This window comes from Solea senegalensis, linkage group LG10 (assembly GCF_019176455.1).
Source record: "Solea senegalensis isolate Sse05_10M linkage group LG10, IFAPA_SoseM_1, whole genome shotgun sequence".
Lineage (NCBI taxonomy): Eukaryota > Metazoa > Chordata > Actinopteri > Pleuronectiformes > Soleidae > Solea > Solea senegalensis.
Genome location: NC_058030.1, coordinates 8,881,497 through 8,897,769, shown reverse-complemented (window position 1 = coordinate 8,897,769; position 16,273 = coordinate 8,881,497). Strand labels below are relative to the sequence as shown.

The 16,273-nt window shown below is 39.1% G+C and overlaps 1 protein-coding gene across 7 annotated transcripts in view; it reads left to right on the top strand.

Annotated features, from left to right (window-relative positions):
• The window catches only part of ppip5k1b (diphosphoinositol pentakisphosphate kinase 1b), a 35,343-nt gene that overhangs the window by 8,081 nt on the left and 10,989 nt on the right, over positions 1 to 16,273 (top strand). For 5 of the 7 annotated variants that reach the window (XM_044035618.1, XM_044035620.1, XM_044035617.1 and 2 more), the window contains exons 4-26: positions 338 to 428; positions 830 to 915; positions 1,452 to 1,606; positions 1,826 to 1,927; positions 2,099 to 2,260; positions 2,744 to 2,865; positions 3,124 to 3,225; positions 3,397 to 3,483; positions 3,657 to 3,732; positions 4,085 to 4,194; positions 6,024 to 6,109; positions 6,910 to 7,035; positions 8,735 to 8,856; positions 9,492 to 9,674; positions 9,895 to 10,036; positions 10,181 to 10,404; positions 10,547 to 10,674; positions 10,792 to 10,906; positions 11,464 to 11,571; positions 11,783 to 11,899; positions 12,051 to 12,191; positions 12,372 to 12,480; positions 15,187 to 15,333. In XM_044035618.1, coding sequence (XP_043891553.1) covers positions 338 to 428; positions 830 to 915; positions 1,452 to 1,606; positions 1,826 to 1,927; positions 2,099 to 2,260; positions 2,744 to 2,865; positions 3,124 to 3,225; positions 3,397 to 3,483; positions 3,657 to 3,732; positions 4,085 to 4,194; positions 6,024 to 6,109; positions 6,910 to 7,035; positions 8,735 to 8,856; positions 9,492 to 9,674; positions 9,895 to 10,036; positions 10,181 to 10,404; positions 10,547 to 10,674; positions 10,792 to 10,906; positions 11,464 to 11,571; positions 11,783 to 11,899; positions 12,051 to 12,191; positions 12,372 to 12,480; positions 15,187 to 15,333 — 2,841 coding nt within the window. The remainder of the gene's footprint in view (positions 1 to 337; positions 429 to 829; positions 916 to 1,451; positions 1,607 to 1,825; positions 1,928 to 2,098; positions 2,261 to 2,743; positions 2,866 to 3,123; positions 3,226 to 3,396; positions 3,484 to 3,656; positions 3,733 to 4,084; positions 4,195 to 6,023; positions 6,110 to 6,909; positions 7,036 to 8,734; positions 8,857 to 9,491; positions 9,675 to 9,894; positions 10,037 to 10,180; positions 10,405 to 10,546; positions 10,675 to 10,791; positions 10,907 to 11,463; positions 11,572 to 11,782; positions 11,900 to 12,050; positions 12,192 to 12,371; positions 12,481 to 15,186; positions 15,334 to 16,273) is intronic. The other 2 variants (XM_044035622.1, XM_044035621.1) reach the window with 1 other exon arrangement.

Here is a 16,273-nt window from a genome sequence, read left to right as displayed (position 1 = left end):
ATTGAAATAGAGCTATGCTGTGCTTTGCTGTTGTGTAACAACATCTTGTAGCTCTTAATGGAAATACCCAATCTGAAACAAAAAGCCATTGAATAAGCCAAGCTACTCTGTTTACACATCTAATCTAGTAATCTATCCTGCACCTGGTGTCTGTTAAAATGGATGGAATAAAGTTCTGATAAGTGCAGGGTTCATCACTTCTGAGGTCACCAACAGTAGAGTCCTGAACTTGATCTTTGTGAAGATCCTTAGTATGTTGGTCATCTGTAATTGTTGGTTGAGGGTGAATTGTTGATCATTGGTCTTATACTGTTTTTTTAATGTGACACATTTTCAGGTTTTCCTCTAGACAAAGCGGTGGACTATGTCAAACTCAGGAATCCACTGCTCATCAATGACCTCAACATGCAGTATTTCATACAGGACAGGTGTGTTGACACACATCCAGTTGCATACAAAGAGCCAAGGGGGGGGTTTACTCGTTAACTGTCACATCACATTATTATTATTATTATTACATATCAAATTACTCTCACTACAAAGTGAATGATGTGATGGTCAAATAACTAACAGAACTAACAAAATTAGTTTAGTTTAGTTAACTGTTTTAAGAATTGTATAAAATAACCTCACCTTATCCATTTAGCCCCCAAAGTTTGCCATTGAAAGAAACATAATTGTTCAAAAGGTACAGTATAGTCTCTAGACAGCACAACAAAAAGCACTGTATCTGGAAGCTACACTTGCCACTATGCACACTGCACATACTGTCACACAAAAGCATCACATTTTGGAAATGATCTGTAACAGTTGCTTGATTCCCTGTCAGGAGAGAAGTGTACCGTATCCTAAAGGAAGAGGGCATTGACCTACCACGTTATGCCGTGTTGAACCGAGATCCCGACAATCCTGAAGGTGCGTAAGAGTTCCTACTGCTTTATGCCAACAAACAAATCATCACATCAACCTCAGTAATAAAGTAAAATATTGATCATTATTTAGTTTGCCAGTTTCCCTGTGTGTGAGATAATGTAACTATAGCTGCAACTAATGATTATTTTCATCATCGATTAATGTGTTGTTTATTTTCTTTTAATCAAGTATTTGTTTGGTCCATAAAATGTCAGTAGATGTTGAAAAAACTCAAAATGATGTTGTTCTCCGATGTCTTGATTTGTCCACAAACCAACATTTTTCAGTTTTAATGATTTCTTTGTCAAATGGAGCAATGACACCAGAAAATATTCACATTTAGGAAGCTTAAAAATTAATTAATTATTAAAATCATTCTAAAAGGCTCATTGCAGCTCTAAATGTAACTACATTGCTTATAGCATAGTCTGTCAATAGTTTTGTGTGACTGTGTGATAGAAGCTGTCGTCTTTAGCATCACTGCTGCTGAATTTGGACGATTATTGAAGGATTATCTTATGAAATTGTCCCCATTGCAGAGTGTAACTTGGTAGAGGCAGAGGACCACGTTGAGGTGAACGGAGAGGTGTTCCACAAACCCTTTGTAGAGAAACCTGTGTGTGCCGAAGACCACAATGTCTACATCTACTACCCAACATCTGCTGGAGGAGGCAGCCAGAGACTCTTCAGAAAGGTAACTGTCTTCAAAGTAACAGCAGCAAAATGTGTTCCTATGTCAGTGAAACGGGTGATGGTTTAATGGTTCCTCATTTAAAACATAATTAAAATGAATTAAAATAAATTAAAATAATTAATTTAAATTACCTGCAGTGGCACAAAGTATTAAACTACATAGATGGAGCAAAGGTTGAATTCAGAGTGTCCTTTGTTTCTCTGCGTCTGTTTGCTGTAGATCGGGAGTCGCAGCAGTGTATACTCACCAGAAACCAGTGTACGGAAGACTGGGTCCTACATCTATGAGGAGTTCATGCCCACAGATGGCACTGATGTGAAGGTATGGTGCAAGTTCCCTTGACCTTGGTGGTCTTTTAATTTCTTGGACATTTATGTACCAGTGACATGGGATGAGTCATACAGTTTACAATTTAGAAAGTAGTATCATCAACTCTGAGACACTGTTTGGTTTTATTTCTGATATCTCTTTGTGCATTTATGGACATATCAGGTTTACACAGTGGGTCCAGACTACGCCCATGCTGAGGCGCGAAAGTCCCCTGCCTTGGACGGAAAGGTAGAGAGGGACAGTGAGGGCAAGGAGATCCGCTACCCCGTCATGCTTACTGCCATGGAGAAACTAGTGGCCCGCAAGGTCTGCCTGGCCTTTAAGGTAAACTTGAGACATCATCATAGTTTTACTTATATGCATCTTAACTGCATTATTTATGATTTTATGTTCATTGTATTGTTTATTTCCAAGCAATTAGAAATTTAACTCTATTGATAATACAGAAGACTACTTTGGGTGACAGAGAAAATTAATGATTCATAGTTTTTTGTATTTTATGCACAGCTTTATGCAAAAAGATGTACGATCCTCAATGGAAAATGTTCCTTAAAAGCAAATATTTGTAATTGAGTGAATGTCAGTGTTTCTTTTAGATGCTGCTGTGAAAAGTAGTAAATTAGCTTGAGAAATGTTGTGCTTTGTTATTGCTCATTCATTTTCATCTCCTTGGGCTTTTTAGATCAGCTCTGCATTTGAGCTCCAGTGCCTTTCATCCCTGTTCTTTTTTAACCATGCTGTTACCAACTTAATCTCTCAAATATCTAAATGCAATTTAACACATTTTGGTATGATCTTTCTTTTTAGCAAACCGTTTGTGGGTTTGATTTGCTCAGAGCCAATGGCCACTCCTTCGTCTGTGATGTTAATGGTTTCAGCTTTGTCAAAAACTCCATGAAGTACTATGACGACTGTGCCAAAGTGTTGGGGTAAGTGACTTTTGCCCACACTAAAACTGGGTTTCAGTATTGATCACAAGGTTTCAATTTCATATTGATTCACTTTGGGATGGCATCTATTAAGGATTGATTTCATGATATAATTTTATTTGATTTTAGATTATACAAATGGAGATAATTTCTGAGGCAAATCAAAAATGTTTTCAGCATGAACACACACTCAATTGCGATGACATGTTTAGTTTTATGGGTTTTTTCTTCATTATTAATGATTCTTTGCTTCACCAGGAACATGGTAATGAGGGAGTTAGCCCCCCATTTCCACATCCCCTGGTCCATCCCCATGGAGGCTGAAGACATTCCCATAGTCCCAACCACCTCAGGAACCATGTACGTACTGTATAGATATGACACTTTATATGGAATGATGTCTTTGCAAACTTTATTTGAAAAAGTTTTGAAATGTATGTGCCTCATGTTTTTAAATAAATGGGAAAAATATTGTTAAGATGTATAATTTCCTCCTGATTTATTTATTTTATTTTATTTTATTTTATTCAGGATGGAGCTTCGCTGTGTTATTGCTATTATCCGCCATGGAGATCGTACACCAAAACAGAAGATGAAAATGGAGGTCCGGCATCCTCTGTAAGTCTCTCTAATAGGTTAGATATCCTTAGTTTGCATTAAGCTTATTCTTAAGAAAAAATATGTAAAAAAAAAAACACATCTATTTTTGGATTTACCCAATGCTTCACATTTTTAAAAGAACTGAAATTACCCAGACTGTCTTAACTCTTTTTGTTGTCTGTCTTTCACAGATTCTTTGAGTTGTTTGAGAAGCATGGAGGCAACAAGTCAGGGAAGCTGAAGCTAAAAAAGCCAAAACAGCTGCAGGTGAGTGAGATTGATTTTAATCATAGTTCCTCCTTTTTCCCCACACTCTCCTCTTATTTTGTTTTGAGTGAATACATCTTAGAATGAGGGGTTTGTGTAACAAAATACTAATATTTATATATATAGAGTACTGCATCACCATTGTTTGGGGTCTAAGTATTTATACTTGGCTGTCTGAGACCTGTCATCCTATCTGCGAAGCTTCTTATTTTCTCTTAAAACTATGGTAAAAAATATTTTTAAAAAAAACATGATATCAAACATGTATGCATGACTTCTGTGTGTAGTATAAAAGTCAATAAAGGATGGAAATTAAGAAATGAATTCAGAATAACTGCCTCTTCGTCTCTAGGAAGTACTAGATATTGCCCGACTTCTGCTGGTTGAACTGGGCCAGCACACTGACTGTGAGATTGAGGAGAAGAAATCTAAACTGGAGCAACTGAAGACTGTTTTGGAGATGTGAGTGGTACACCTCAGACACACACACATCTTCTCACTCTCATTATCTTTCTGTTTCTTGCTATAACTGTTTTTCTGCAGTCACCTCATCTCTCAACACTCCACCAAGGTTCACTCATCTCTCATACTCACAGGAAGAAACACATTTTTACTGTGATTTTACTCTCTACCTCTTTCTCGTGTCTCTAACTCTGTACTTTGTCTTCTCTTCCTTCTGCCATCCATCTTTTCTCCTGCCAATCCATCCCTCCTCCTTTCTCTCCAAAAGGGAATCCAGCTTGATTGACACTCAGTACGCACCCTTTCCCTTCTCATTTTAAAGGATGAGATTTTACCTACCTCTTTAGTCTTCATGTACTGTACGTGCAAAATATAAGGACTTATAAGGGTTTTCTCTCCTTTGGAAAAATACCAAATAAAATTGAGGTTAAACCTGGCAGAAATTATACAAACTTATTGAAGAAGGTTGTTCAGTTCTAGTTTGTGCGAGGTCAAAAATTTGACTTGATATCTGTGAGATATTCCTAATGTTTTGTACATAGTACAGAACGTACTGTATCATTTCTATTAACAGCCATTCATTTTAGTCACTAACACTGGACACATACACAGTTGAATGTTTTTGGTTTCACTGTGTTATTGTGTGTAAAGAAGTGTGTGTTGTGCTACTTGGTCTGCATGCCGTCCTCACCACATATCACTTGGTCTCTAGATTCTCTAATGTCTCACTTCCTTCTGCCTTCCATCATGATATGCTCAAATTTTTGGTGATTTGGCTCGGCTTTGCTCCACCACCAAACTACAGAATACCTCTCAACGTGTCTCTGTCATATTCCCTCTCCTTAATACTTCTACATACAAATACCAATCCATCATATATCACAATTTCCTCTTATTTTAAACTCATAATCACATTCATGGAAATTTCTCAAAAAGTCAAAAATCAAGATTCTGCAACAACAAGTTAGCAAAGCACTGTGACAAGACCACAATTCTCCCGCCACATACTTCTAAGTTTGGGCTCATTTAAATAAATCTATATGTACTGTACATCATGTCAAGTAAAATATTTTTTGAACAGCTGGCAACATGATCTTAATCCCTAAAATCTATTTCCACTGGCATCTACGCCTCAGGGACTTTATGGATCATAACTTTGAGGGTTTTCCATTGTGGTCATTCTTATTCTTTGTTGATCCCATCCTCAAAATGTAGTTGTACAAATACTGCCAGCCCACCCTTTTTAGTTTTCCATCAAGTTCTTGAAATTATGTAGAATTATATGATCAAAGTCCTTTGTTATTGTGTTAATCTTCAAGTGTGGGTCCTTAGCAGCGGCTTTAATTCTCTTGCTCCCTGCTAGAATTATTTATCCTGCTTCAGGGTCAATCATCATGTGGCTTTGACGCGTCCACTCAGCTGCCTGTCTCATTACAGGACACCATGTGGTCATTAGTGTGGAGGATGTGCCAAATTCTTATGACGGCACTATACACTGTGCAAATGGAGGCTCCTGATATGTGCTTGTTTGTTTGTTTGTTTGTGTGTGTCTTTTTTTTTTAAAATCAAACATGAAAATAACTCTGTTTAAGCTTCTGGTTAAGCTATTAAGCTCCAAAGAGCCCAATTATCATTAAACTGGCTGCTAATACTGTTGATGAGCAGTGTGTAAGAGTTGACAACGCTATGGATAAGATTCTTCTTTTTAAGCCTTTGTTGGAATGTGCTTGGTGTGAAACGATGCAATGTGTCTGTGGGATTTGCTCCTTTCTGTCTGTGTGCACATCAACATTGTTGTCTATCTTTGTGTGTGTGATCATTCCCACCAGGTATGGTCATTTCTCGGGTATTAATAGGAAAGTGCAGCTGACATACCTGCGCAGTGGTCAGCCCAAAGCATCCAGTGAAGAAGAAGGTACAGAATGTGTTTAGAGTTTTAATGGTTCCTTTTGAACGTGTGTGTGTGTGTGTGTGTGTGTGTGTGTGTGTGTGTGTGTGTGTGTGTGTGTGTGTGTGTGTGTGTGTGTGTGTGTGTGTGTGTGTGTGTGTGTGTGTGTGTGTGTGTGTGTGTGTGTGTGTGTGTGTGTGTGTGTGTGTGTGTGTGTGTGTGTGTGTGTGTGTGTGTGTGTGTGTGTGTGTGTGTGTGTGTGTGTGTGTAAGACAGATCACATGTATACAACTAAGATGAGTCAGATTTCCAAATGAAGAATAAATGATGGCCAAAGAAATAAGAAACAGGTTTTTTCTAAAACAATGTTTTTGTGAGAAATAAGAGGTACAATAGTGACCATAGATAATTACACGTGACTTATATTTTCCACTTCTTGACAATCACTGGCTCCATCAGTGATTGTAACAAGATAAAGTAGAAGAGGATGTCAAAGTATTTATGCAGCTGACAAAGCTTTTCTTTAGCAAAAACATTCACAAGATGCAGCCAGGAAAGTCTGAATCATCACTACATTTTAGAAAATGAAGAACCAAATTATCAAAGGAAGGCTGATGTAAGCTGGAGGCCTATGTGTTGAGAAGTGGCAATCAAGCACACTGATACAAACATGCTCACAAGCTACAAAGAGGTTTAGTTCTCTGTGATTTGAAGTCTTATAATACTGCCACTACATGATACGAAATATGACACAAATACAATTTAAGGGTTACATACAGCATGTAGTGTTTATTGGTATGACTAACAAAACCCTGCTGTTTGTCCAGACTCTAAGAAGGATGGTCCTTCGCTGCTGCTGGTGTTGAAGTGGGGTGGGGAGCTGACGCCTGCAGGCCGAGTTCAGGCTGAGGAGCTGGGCAGGGCGTTTCGCTGCATGTACCCTGGAGGCCAAGGTACCAGTCAAACAGTCAGAAACAATAACTAATACAGCAATAACTAATACATGTATGTACAATGATCCATTTGGCTCTTGTGAAAAATATGTTCTGCTGCTGCTTTTTTGCTTGTTTATATCTTTATACAAAGTGGAAGAATACAGAGTTTATATCAACGTTTTTGCACTTCTTGCAGTTACTGGGTCTTGTATTCTGTATCATTCACTCTTTGCCTTTGTAGATAACATTTTAGATAAAATGTTGAGGAATTGCTGTCCTCACAAGAACAACAACGTCTAGCACTAACAATATTGTTACTGCTTGCCTTGTTGCCAATGGTTGAAACATAGTGTTTGATAAGGTCCAGTATGCCCTCGACTGTTAAAAAGTGTTTAACAAACACTTTGTCACAGTTGGGTGTGGGCAGCACACATAACCTCACCTAACTGTGATAATCATTGTTGGTCAAAGTGCACAAGACAGAAATGCAGCAATTATTTTCTTACATTCAGGGAATGTGAGGTTACACCTAAATGTCTGGAAAGACTACTTAAGTACAGTAAGTAGCTGCACATGCCTATCTTCACTCTTCAGGTTTTAACGTAGCAGTGCCTTGGTTTTGATTGTTGAAACCTTTTTCAGTCTTTCCTTCCAAATGCTTTGTTTCACAGTGCATGCAAACCGACTCCTAAACTGTACAGAAAAGCAACCTAAACTGAGTTACGTAGATCCATCCAACCTGCTTCTTTTTTCATGAAAAGAAGTCTTTTCTCGTCGCAGCTGCTGTTTTCTTACCTCTTTCTCTAGCACAAATTTTGTCTTGTAACTCTGTTCTTCTCTTCTTGCCTGTTGTTGCACTGTGTAAACTACTAGCTGGTAACCATCGGTCCCTTGGCTGTGAGTCCCCTATTGACTTTGGTAAGAGAAGGGTATCCTAGATATCGCTCTTCTCCGCCTCGGTCTTTCTGCGCGTTTTTGCTCTGCCCACTAACATGCTCTGATTTTTTTTTTCTCTTGTCATGATTTTTATTAATTTCATGTGGCGACTAGTGCCGTTTGTTCTACATTGAGTTTGCTGTGTATGGTTTGTGTCGTCACTGGGTTTCAGGTGTATTCACATTGCTTGTACATACACAGGAAGGTAAAGTGACTTCAGCAATGGCATTGTGAGCTAAAGCAGGTTCTCTCACACTAATCTCCCTACTTTTTTCATGACCTCTTATTTATTTGATTTAAAATCTAATCCAGTCTAATTTGACCTGGATTAAATCTTAGATTAAAGCCTGCACATGTTCCAGTTCCTACCTTTGAAATAATGGCATGTTAACACAAAGTCATCAACACTTCCGCATTAGGCAAATTGACTGGAGACTTGACTGCATGAAGCACTTGTGTGATTTGATTTGACTTGACTTTGAAATGGTTGGTATGCATCCACCTTCTACAGCTATATTTGCTTTGGTTTGGTTTGGTTTGCAGTAATTTTAGAGTTGTTCTCAACTTGCTCTTTTTTACGACTTGTACTACATGTATGTATGAACTGAAAGGGATGTTGCCCTGTGTACCTACTTTTAATGAAAATCCTGGGTACTTTTGGGTACATTAAAATTTTTTTCTCCCCACCAAAGTCAGCTGTGTCTCTTAAATGTTATGTTTACTGTCCACTGCATTACAGTCCAGTAAACTGTTATGCTCTGCTCCTTGTATAATCTTCTAGGTGACTATGCTGGGTTTCCTGGGTGTGGCCTTCTGCGCCTGCACAGCACGTACCGTCATGACTTGAAGATCTACGCCTCTGATGAAGGCAGAGTGCAGATGACAGCTGCTGCCTTTGCCAAGGTATTTCTGCAATTTTACCTAAAAGTGTGCCTAAAACCCTATTAATGCCCAAGATTATTAGATTATTATTTTACTTAATCACCACAGTGGGAGGTTTTGACAGAACTTTGAGATAAGGACCTCATCAGATGCTCCACCTGTTTCATTACCACATTTCAGAGAGAAACTGAAATGTGTAAGATTGTGATCCCTGGTATATTATGTACCAGGGCATACTGTAGGTAGAGAATGCTTTCTTTCAGGACAACTTTCATACACAATATTATGCATCTTAGTATGTTCACACTGGTCAAAGGCAAAAAATGTTAAAACCGACTGTCATTCATTTATTTAAACTTGAAAAACTAGTTTGGTCTTAAAAATAAAAGTAAAAAAATCCAGAGACCGTGGCATTTCCTTTCCTATGAAATGTGGTTTTATAAATTGTGCGAAATTGGAAAAAAGAAGAAAGAATTAAGTAAGAATTTATTACGAATAAATGTCTCAACTAATGTTGAGTATGAATATGAACAAAACCTTTCTGAGTTAATGATACAAAAAGGTTTAAAGTGGTGAGGGGGAGCCACACCAGTATAATGATTAGGCAGCAATAAAGCACTGAACTGATGAGCTTAACTTCTCTGGTTACTCTGCAGGGTTTGCTGGCACTTGAAGGAGAGTTGACACCGATCCTGGTTCAGATGGTCAAGAGTGCCAACATGAATGGACTGCTCGACAGTGACAGTGACTCTCTGACAGACTGCCAGCAGAAGGTGAAAGCCAGTCTACATGAAATCATGCAGAAGGATCAGGACTTTACACCTGAGAACTATGACAAGGTATATGGCAAACTGTGAGGTTGTGATGTTTCAAATGATTTAGATTTTAATAATTTAAAGACAGCTTTTGAAATGTTTACAAGAAATTGTATGGTAAACAGTTGGATATAATTCTATTTATTCAATGAATAATATTATCTAAAAATGTCTATGCATGTACTATGTAATTTCTTTATATCATGCTATGGAGACCATTTTATTCATTTCCTTGTGTTTCCAGTTGGCTCCAACAGGTAGTCCATCACTGGTGAACTCCATGAAGGTCATAGAGAATCCAGTCAAGACCTGTGACAAGGTGTACGCCCTCATCCAGAGTCTCACCTCCCAAATACGAAAGAGATTGGAAGACCCCAAGAGTGCAGGTACTGGGTCAGGTGTACAGATGAATAAATATCATGCTGCATTTTTGGTCATGTTTTCCATTGTGTTAAAGGAGAGATTTTTATTTATCTGCCTGTTCTACACAAAAATATTACAATGATGAATCACCCTGTGCTTTGCTCCAGACCTGCAGCTTTACCACAGCGAGACGTTGGAGCTAATGTTGCAGCGCTGGTCTAAATTAGAGCGAGATTTCCGTATGAAGAATGGGCGCTATGACATCAGCAAAATCCCGGACATCTATGACTGCATCAAATACGACACACAGCACAACTCATCGCTTGCACTGGAGGACACGCTGGAACTATTCAGGCTCTCCCGCGCCCTCGCTGACATAGTTATACCACAGGTTAAAGCAGAATGATGTTATATCTTGCAAGATTTCAGGGAGTGCTAAAAGTTTAGTGTGTTTCCTTGACTTCTGTGCCTCGACAAGCTGACAAAAATTATGTTCATGTAACTTTGTGTTCCTCTCATTTAATTCATATTAGGAGTATGGCATCAGCAAAGCTGAGAAACTGGACATTTCTCAGGCTTATTGTGTTCCTCTGCTGAAGAAAATCCAGCTAGACCTACAGAGGACCCATGAGGACGAGGCTGTTAACAAGCTGCACCCTCTGTGAGCATTAAATCCACAGCTGAAGCACACAAGCATGTTGACATGTGTTTGTTAACGGTGGTTTCTGGTGTTCTGCTGACTGATGAGGACTTGGGTAATCTGTTCCTTTGTGCTTAGGTATTCCCGTGGTGTGATGTCTCCTGGTCGTCACGTACGCACACGTCTCTACTTCACCAGTGAGAGTCACGTTCACTCCTTGCTCAGCATCTTCCGCTACGGAGGACTGCTGGATGTACGTTCTGTTTTTAATTTTCCTCTGACAAACATGTCCGTCTGTCTGTATAAGACTAGGGTTTTTTGTCGCATATTGCACTAACAAGAAACCGGTAAATGGGATTGAAACATGTTTTTGAGTTAAAAGTAATCTTGTTTGGTTTAATAAGTATATCAGCAGAGAGATTATAAATAGACAGAAGTTAAACATCAGAAATGGTCTCAGCTTTTCAAATTTCACAGTAGTTAATTCACTTAAAAGGTATTTCTCGTCAATTATTATGACAGAGTTGATTAAATGCAACATACAGTGTGTGATTTCTTGTCTCTGCCAGTAATGTGACTCTCCTGATGTGTACTTGTACAACAATGAGCCTGTAAAATAACATTAGGGTTCTAAAAGGATTTAGTTTACTTGATTTTTTTTTTTATTTAAAGATGTTGTTACTGTTAATTCAGGCACCTGTCTCACTCTGATTCCAAATGTTTTATCATGTGTCTTGCATGCTTGTTTTATATATGTGTGTGTGTGTGTGTGTGTGTGTGTGTGTGTGTGTGTGTGTGTGTGTATACCAGGAGGAAAAGGACCAGCAGTGGAAACAGGCAATGGACTACCTAAGTGCTGTGACAGAACTCAACTATATGACACAGATAGTCATCATGCTATATGAAGACAACGATAAGGTCAGCTTGCAGGAGTCTATTTTTAAATTTTTTCTTCTAATTTTATTGGTTTAGTTAACAGGAACAATGTACACGTATGCTATTTTTAATGTTAGAAAGTCATCCTAACAGAATAAACAGTAATAATAAATTCAATTTGATATTCTGTTAGGTGTATGTATACTCTGTGAGTAATATAGAATATACTTTTACATGTGTGTGTGGTGAGCAGGATCCCTCCTCAGAAGAGCGTTTCCATGTTGAGCTTCACTTCAGTCCAGGAGTCAAAGGATGTGATGATGAGGAAAATGTGCCACTTGGCTTTGGCTTTCGCCCAGCCTCATCTGAGGTGTGTGAACATGTGTATCTTTATTCTTTGAATGTTAATGCTACATGCTAACTGCTTAGTTTTTCTGAAAACAAATCACGTCTTTATGTGTGTAGGATCACAAACACGAAAAATACAAATTCTTGCCTCTTGTGTTCTGTGATCATATCAGAATCAAGACAAAAAGCCAAATCAGGGCAGTCTGGAGGATCTCTCCCAGGACCAGCCTGACCAGGCTCTTCACATTTCAGACCCAATCAACATCCAGCGAAGGTCTCCTATGATTCGCAACCGCAAGACGGGTTCCATGGAGGTAACACACCATAGTGTGATTGTAATAATTTTCCACACAGAAGTAACATCTCTCTGGTTCAGAAGTTTTAGTTGCCTTTACCTTTTTGTTTAAGTCACACTGTTCATGTTGTTGTTTTTTTAATGAATCGGATTTATACTCGGCAACCTCTCAGTATTAACCCTGGTCTATTCCATTCAGGTCCTCTCTGAGACTTCTCCCACCCAGTCCACCAAAGGCTCCATGTCCCATCGACTGTTCCCCTCCTGTTCACGGCAGTCTCCTGAGATCAAACCAACCATTGGCTTAGGTGGGCTTCTCATTTCTGTGTGTGTGTGTGTGTTTGAACGAGTGAGAGGAAGAGAGAGTTTGTGTGTGTGTGGGTAGGAGGAAGAAAAGAGAGAACTTAAATGACAAGAGACACTGGCCTCACAACTCAATTATCTCCAGCTGTCATCATTTAGCCTCCTCGTCATCACAACCCCCATCTCAGACTTCTCCCTCACCCTCCTACCTTTTCCGTTCTCATACCCTTCTTTGTGTATTTTGTCTTTCCTGTTTTCTTTCCATCACTGCCCCCACTCACTCTCTGTTGGTCACATAGCTTCCACTCAGCTAAGCTTAGCAGCCAAACAGGCTTAGACTCTAAACTATGTAGGTAAGAGGTCAGTGAGGAGAGCTGTATTCATAGCCAAATGTAGGCTCTCTGGTGTCACAATGTTCAGAGAGGCACAGATATCCCGGCTAAATGATAAAGTGGCAAGGCATCATAGGGACCAAACTGTGGGTGTTGCTATCTGTTTTTTCTGACGTCAGCAACAAGACAACAGCCAAGATTCTACAAAGCAAGGCCTTGCTATGAGTGTCCTAATTGATTAACAACGTAGCACCATTTGTGTACCACAATCTTAAAATCTTACCAGAAATAAATCAAAGGTTATTAAATGAGCAAAAACAAGCAACAAACACACTTAAAAAGATATATTATGTGGCCCCAGAGGGTTTTTTCCCTGCAAATTTCCTACAATGGAGCTTTTATTAAGTGGTCATGATCAGAAAAACATTGACAAACAACTGAACTTTTATTTTGAAAATCTTTCTACTCCAAGGACTACCTCATTTATGATGCATCTATTATCAGAAGGTGGCGACAGCAGCAACCATTTAGTTAGTGGCCTGTATGTGTGTTTTTTGAATGCATCTTGAAGCTGCTCCTCTAAGCACCGCTCACTAGCTGCTCTCTTAACTCGTCATGCTGTGAACCCTGCATTACTTTCACTAGCTCTTGTGCATTGGAGTTGAATATTTGACGAGTAATCCAGTCGCATATACAAATAGCATTTTGATAGAAATGTCCGTCACTAAAACATATCTGATGAACCTAGTCTCATCTATGAATACAGTAAAGGAAAAGTCCTTGAAGATTCCCTTGAAGGAGTCTTGTTTTACTGCATGTTCAGATCCCAAGGGCATGAACCTTACAACAACCTGTTAACATGGTAACACTCACTCAAGCATGCAAGTGTCATGTAACATCTAAATGTAGACGTGTGGTCCTCAAACATTTCAGAGTCCCGTAAGCCTTCAGACATTTGACCTTCAGTCATGTACCCCCACACTTAAAGAAAAATGTGTCTGTCTATTTGGTGAGAATTATTTCCCACCAAATACATTTAAAAGTAAATTTAAAAATACCAGCTTGTTCAGTGAGCAACACCAGTGCACTTTAAAAAGAAATCGGCCAAACATTTCCTGAAAATATTCAGTTTTGAATCCACTTGAAAGAGTGAAATATAAACTCAGAATCCACATTGACGGTGGGTTTTGCCAGCACATGCTGTTCTGTGTAGAGTCTGGTCCAGAAATCAGGCAGTGGCCCTTTGATTTAATTCCATTTTCAGGGATCCATGTGTTGTGATCTCAATGATCCTCTCCTGTTCAGATGTGGATAAACCAGCAGTCACAGCTGTAAAGTGGATGACGTATCCAATTGTCGGCCCCACCACAAAAGTCCTTGATATTTAAAATGTCAGCATGTCTTCATCTCCCATACGTGTAGTGCGACTTCCACCTACATGTGCTAATCATAAAGTCTCTCTGTGTGTATCACAAGTAGCAATTGTTTCTGTGTGACATTTGAAGCCTGTGAGTATTTGTTTATAAGTAGAGCTTTTCAGTTTGTTGGTAAGTGTGACAGAGACGGTCAGAGTATATGTACTCGGGGTATATGGTCCTATCTACCACCACCACTGACTGCACATGCCACAGACAAGAGCAGCAGGTGTCATGGATGACCTCTCTCACTGTGAGCTGCTTTTCATACCCACATACTGTTTATAGAACAAAGGATTAAGGCACCCACTTAATATTGGGGGCCTTTTATTTTTTCACTTTTATGGTCATATTTTGTCTTCTGTGCTATCATCAAACCTAGTCATATCAGGAGAGATATACATTTATAAAAATGAGAATATAGCTCTTTGCTATTTGCATAAATAATTGCAAATTCAGCAGGAGCAAGAATCCCTTTTCTAATCTTGGCAGTTCAAAACACCTCTGTTGGTATGTTGCATACAAAACACATATGTTCTTTATGTACTTGTGAACACACACTTAGTCTTGTGTTTACATATCTATATACCCATATAAACTTACATGAATATGGTGCTTTCACTGTTGTGTAAACATTCGTAGCCTACATTATTATCATCAGTTTCATCATTATCAATATTTATAGGAATTCACAGGCCTGTTCCCAGATTGTCAAATTGTTTTATAAGCCATTCTGTTTTGAAAGTTAAAGGATGACAGCAACCAAAGCTGAAGTTTCAAGGTAATGCCACCAGTGTGCATTTTTAAAGATGTCCACACACTAATGCCAAAAACTGACTGACCATAGCCACTGTTTGTTTTGACAATAATGGCATGTTGTGAAATAAAAACTAGTGCTCACCCTTAACACCTTCATCCATTTCCTCGACCCCTACACACCTCCCCCCGGCTCCTCCTTACACAGGCTCGCTCTGCTCTGGCCTCTTCAGTGCCTCCGTCCTTGGGGTGTCCTGTAGCGCCCCCAACCTGCGAGACTACGTCCGCACGCACCACCACCACCGAAAACCACCTCTGTCCCCTGGCAGTCTGCCATGTCAGACTGGCATGTTTGGTATGTCACACCACTGTCTGTCTTTCTCCACCAAGACGGGGCTATTTTTTTCTCAAATCCTTTTATCTTTTTTTGTCTTCCATTTAAGGTTTTAAAATACATTTGTTTTTCTTATTTTGTGTCTTCCTTAAGCTTCAGCTTCCTTTTTAAATTTATCTGGGGATAATTTGTACTGTCACTGCCTTTTTGGATCGAAGCTCCAATCCTTTCACTCCCTTTTCCAAAACAAATTGCAAACTGTTGCATCAGATTTTCTAAAGGTGATTTACTTCACAACGTGCATGATAATGGCTCTGATCTAACTGAAGAGGGATTGCTGAGCATGAAACCTTGCATTGGACTGTGTAATATAATCAGAAATAATGTTTGTTTGTTTTTTCCAGATCAGCATGAACATTCACTGATCCCTGCACTGTCTGTTTGGGTTTGAATTAGATGAAATATACGCTCTCTGTGCATGTAGTTGTGCGGTATGTACATTTAGTAGATCCTCTCAGGGAATTCAATTCCATAATCCACTGTTAAGTAGTTTTTGAGCCTGGCTTTTCTTGATCATAGTTTAGGGTAATTGTTACATTGAGAAACTTGGCTTGTTGTTTAGACTGGATATATTTTCAAGACATGATAATCCACTGTTTCCCATTCTCTCTCCACACCCTATCCCTCAGTTTTATGTTACCAATGGTGAGTATAAGGAAGCTGTTTTCTCAGCCGCAGGGCTCCTTATTTCACAGTTAATTATCCCAAACATCTGTGTTGATCATTTTTCTTGCAATATCAGCTGTGTTGCCTCCAAAACATGAATATAATAGCTTTAGGTTAATTTGGCAGCTGGTAATTTTTGTTTGCATATGGATCTGAACATTTTGCCACTGAGGGTTATAAAGACCAGAGGCTGAGGTCTTTAGTTTGTCCACTGGGTGTCACTCTGGCTGCAAGG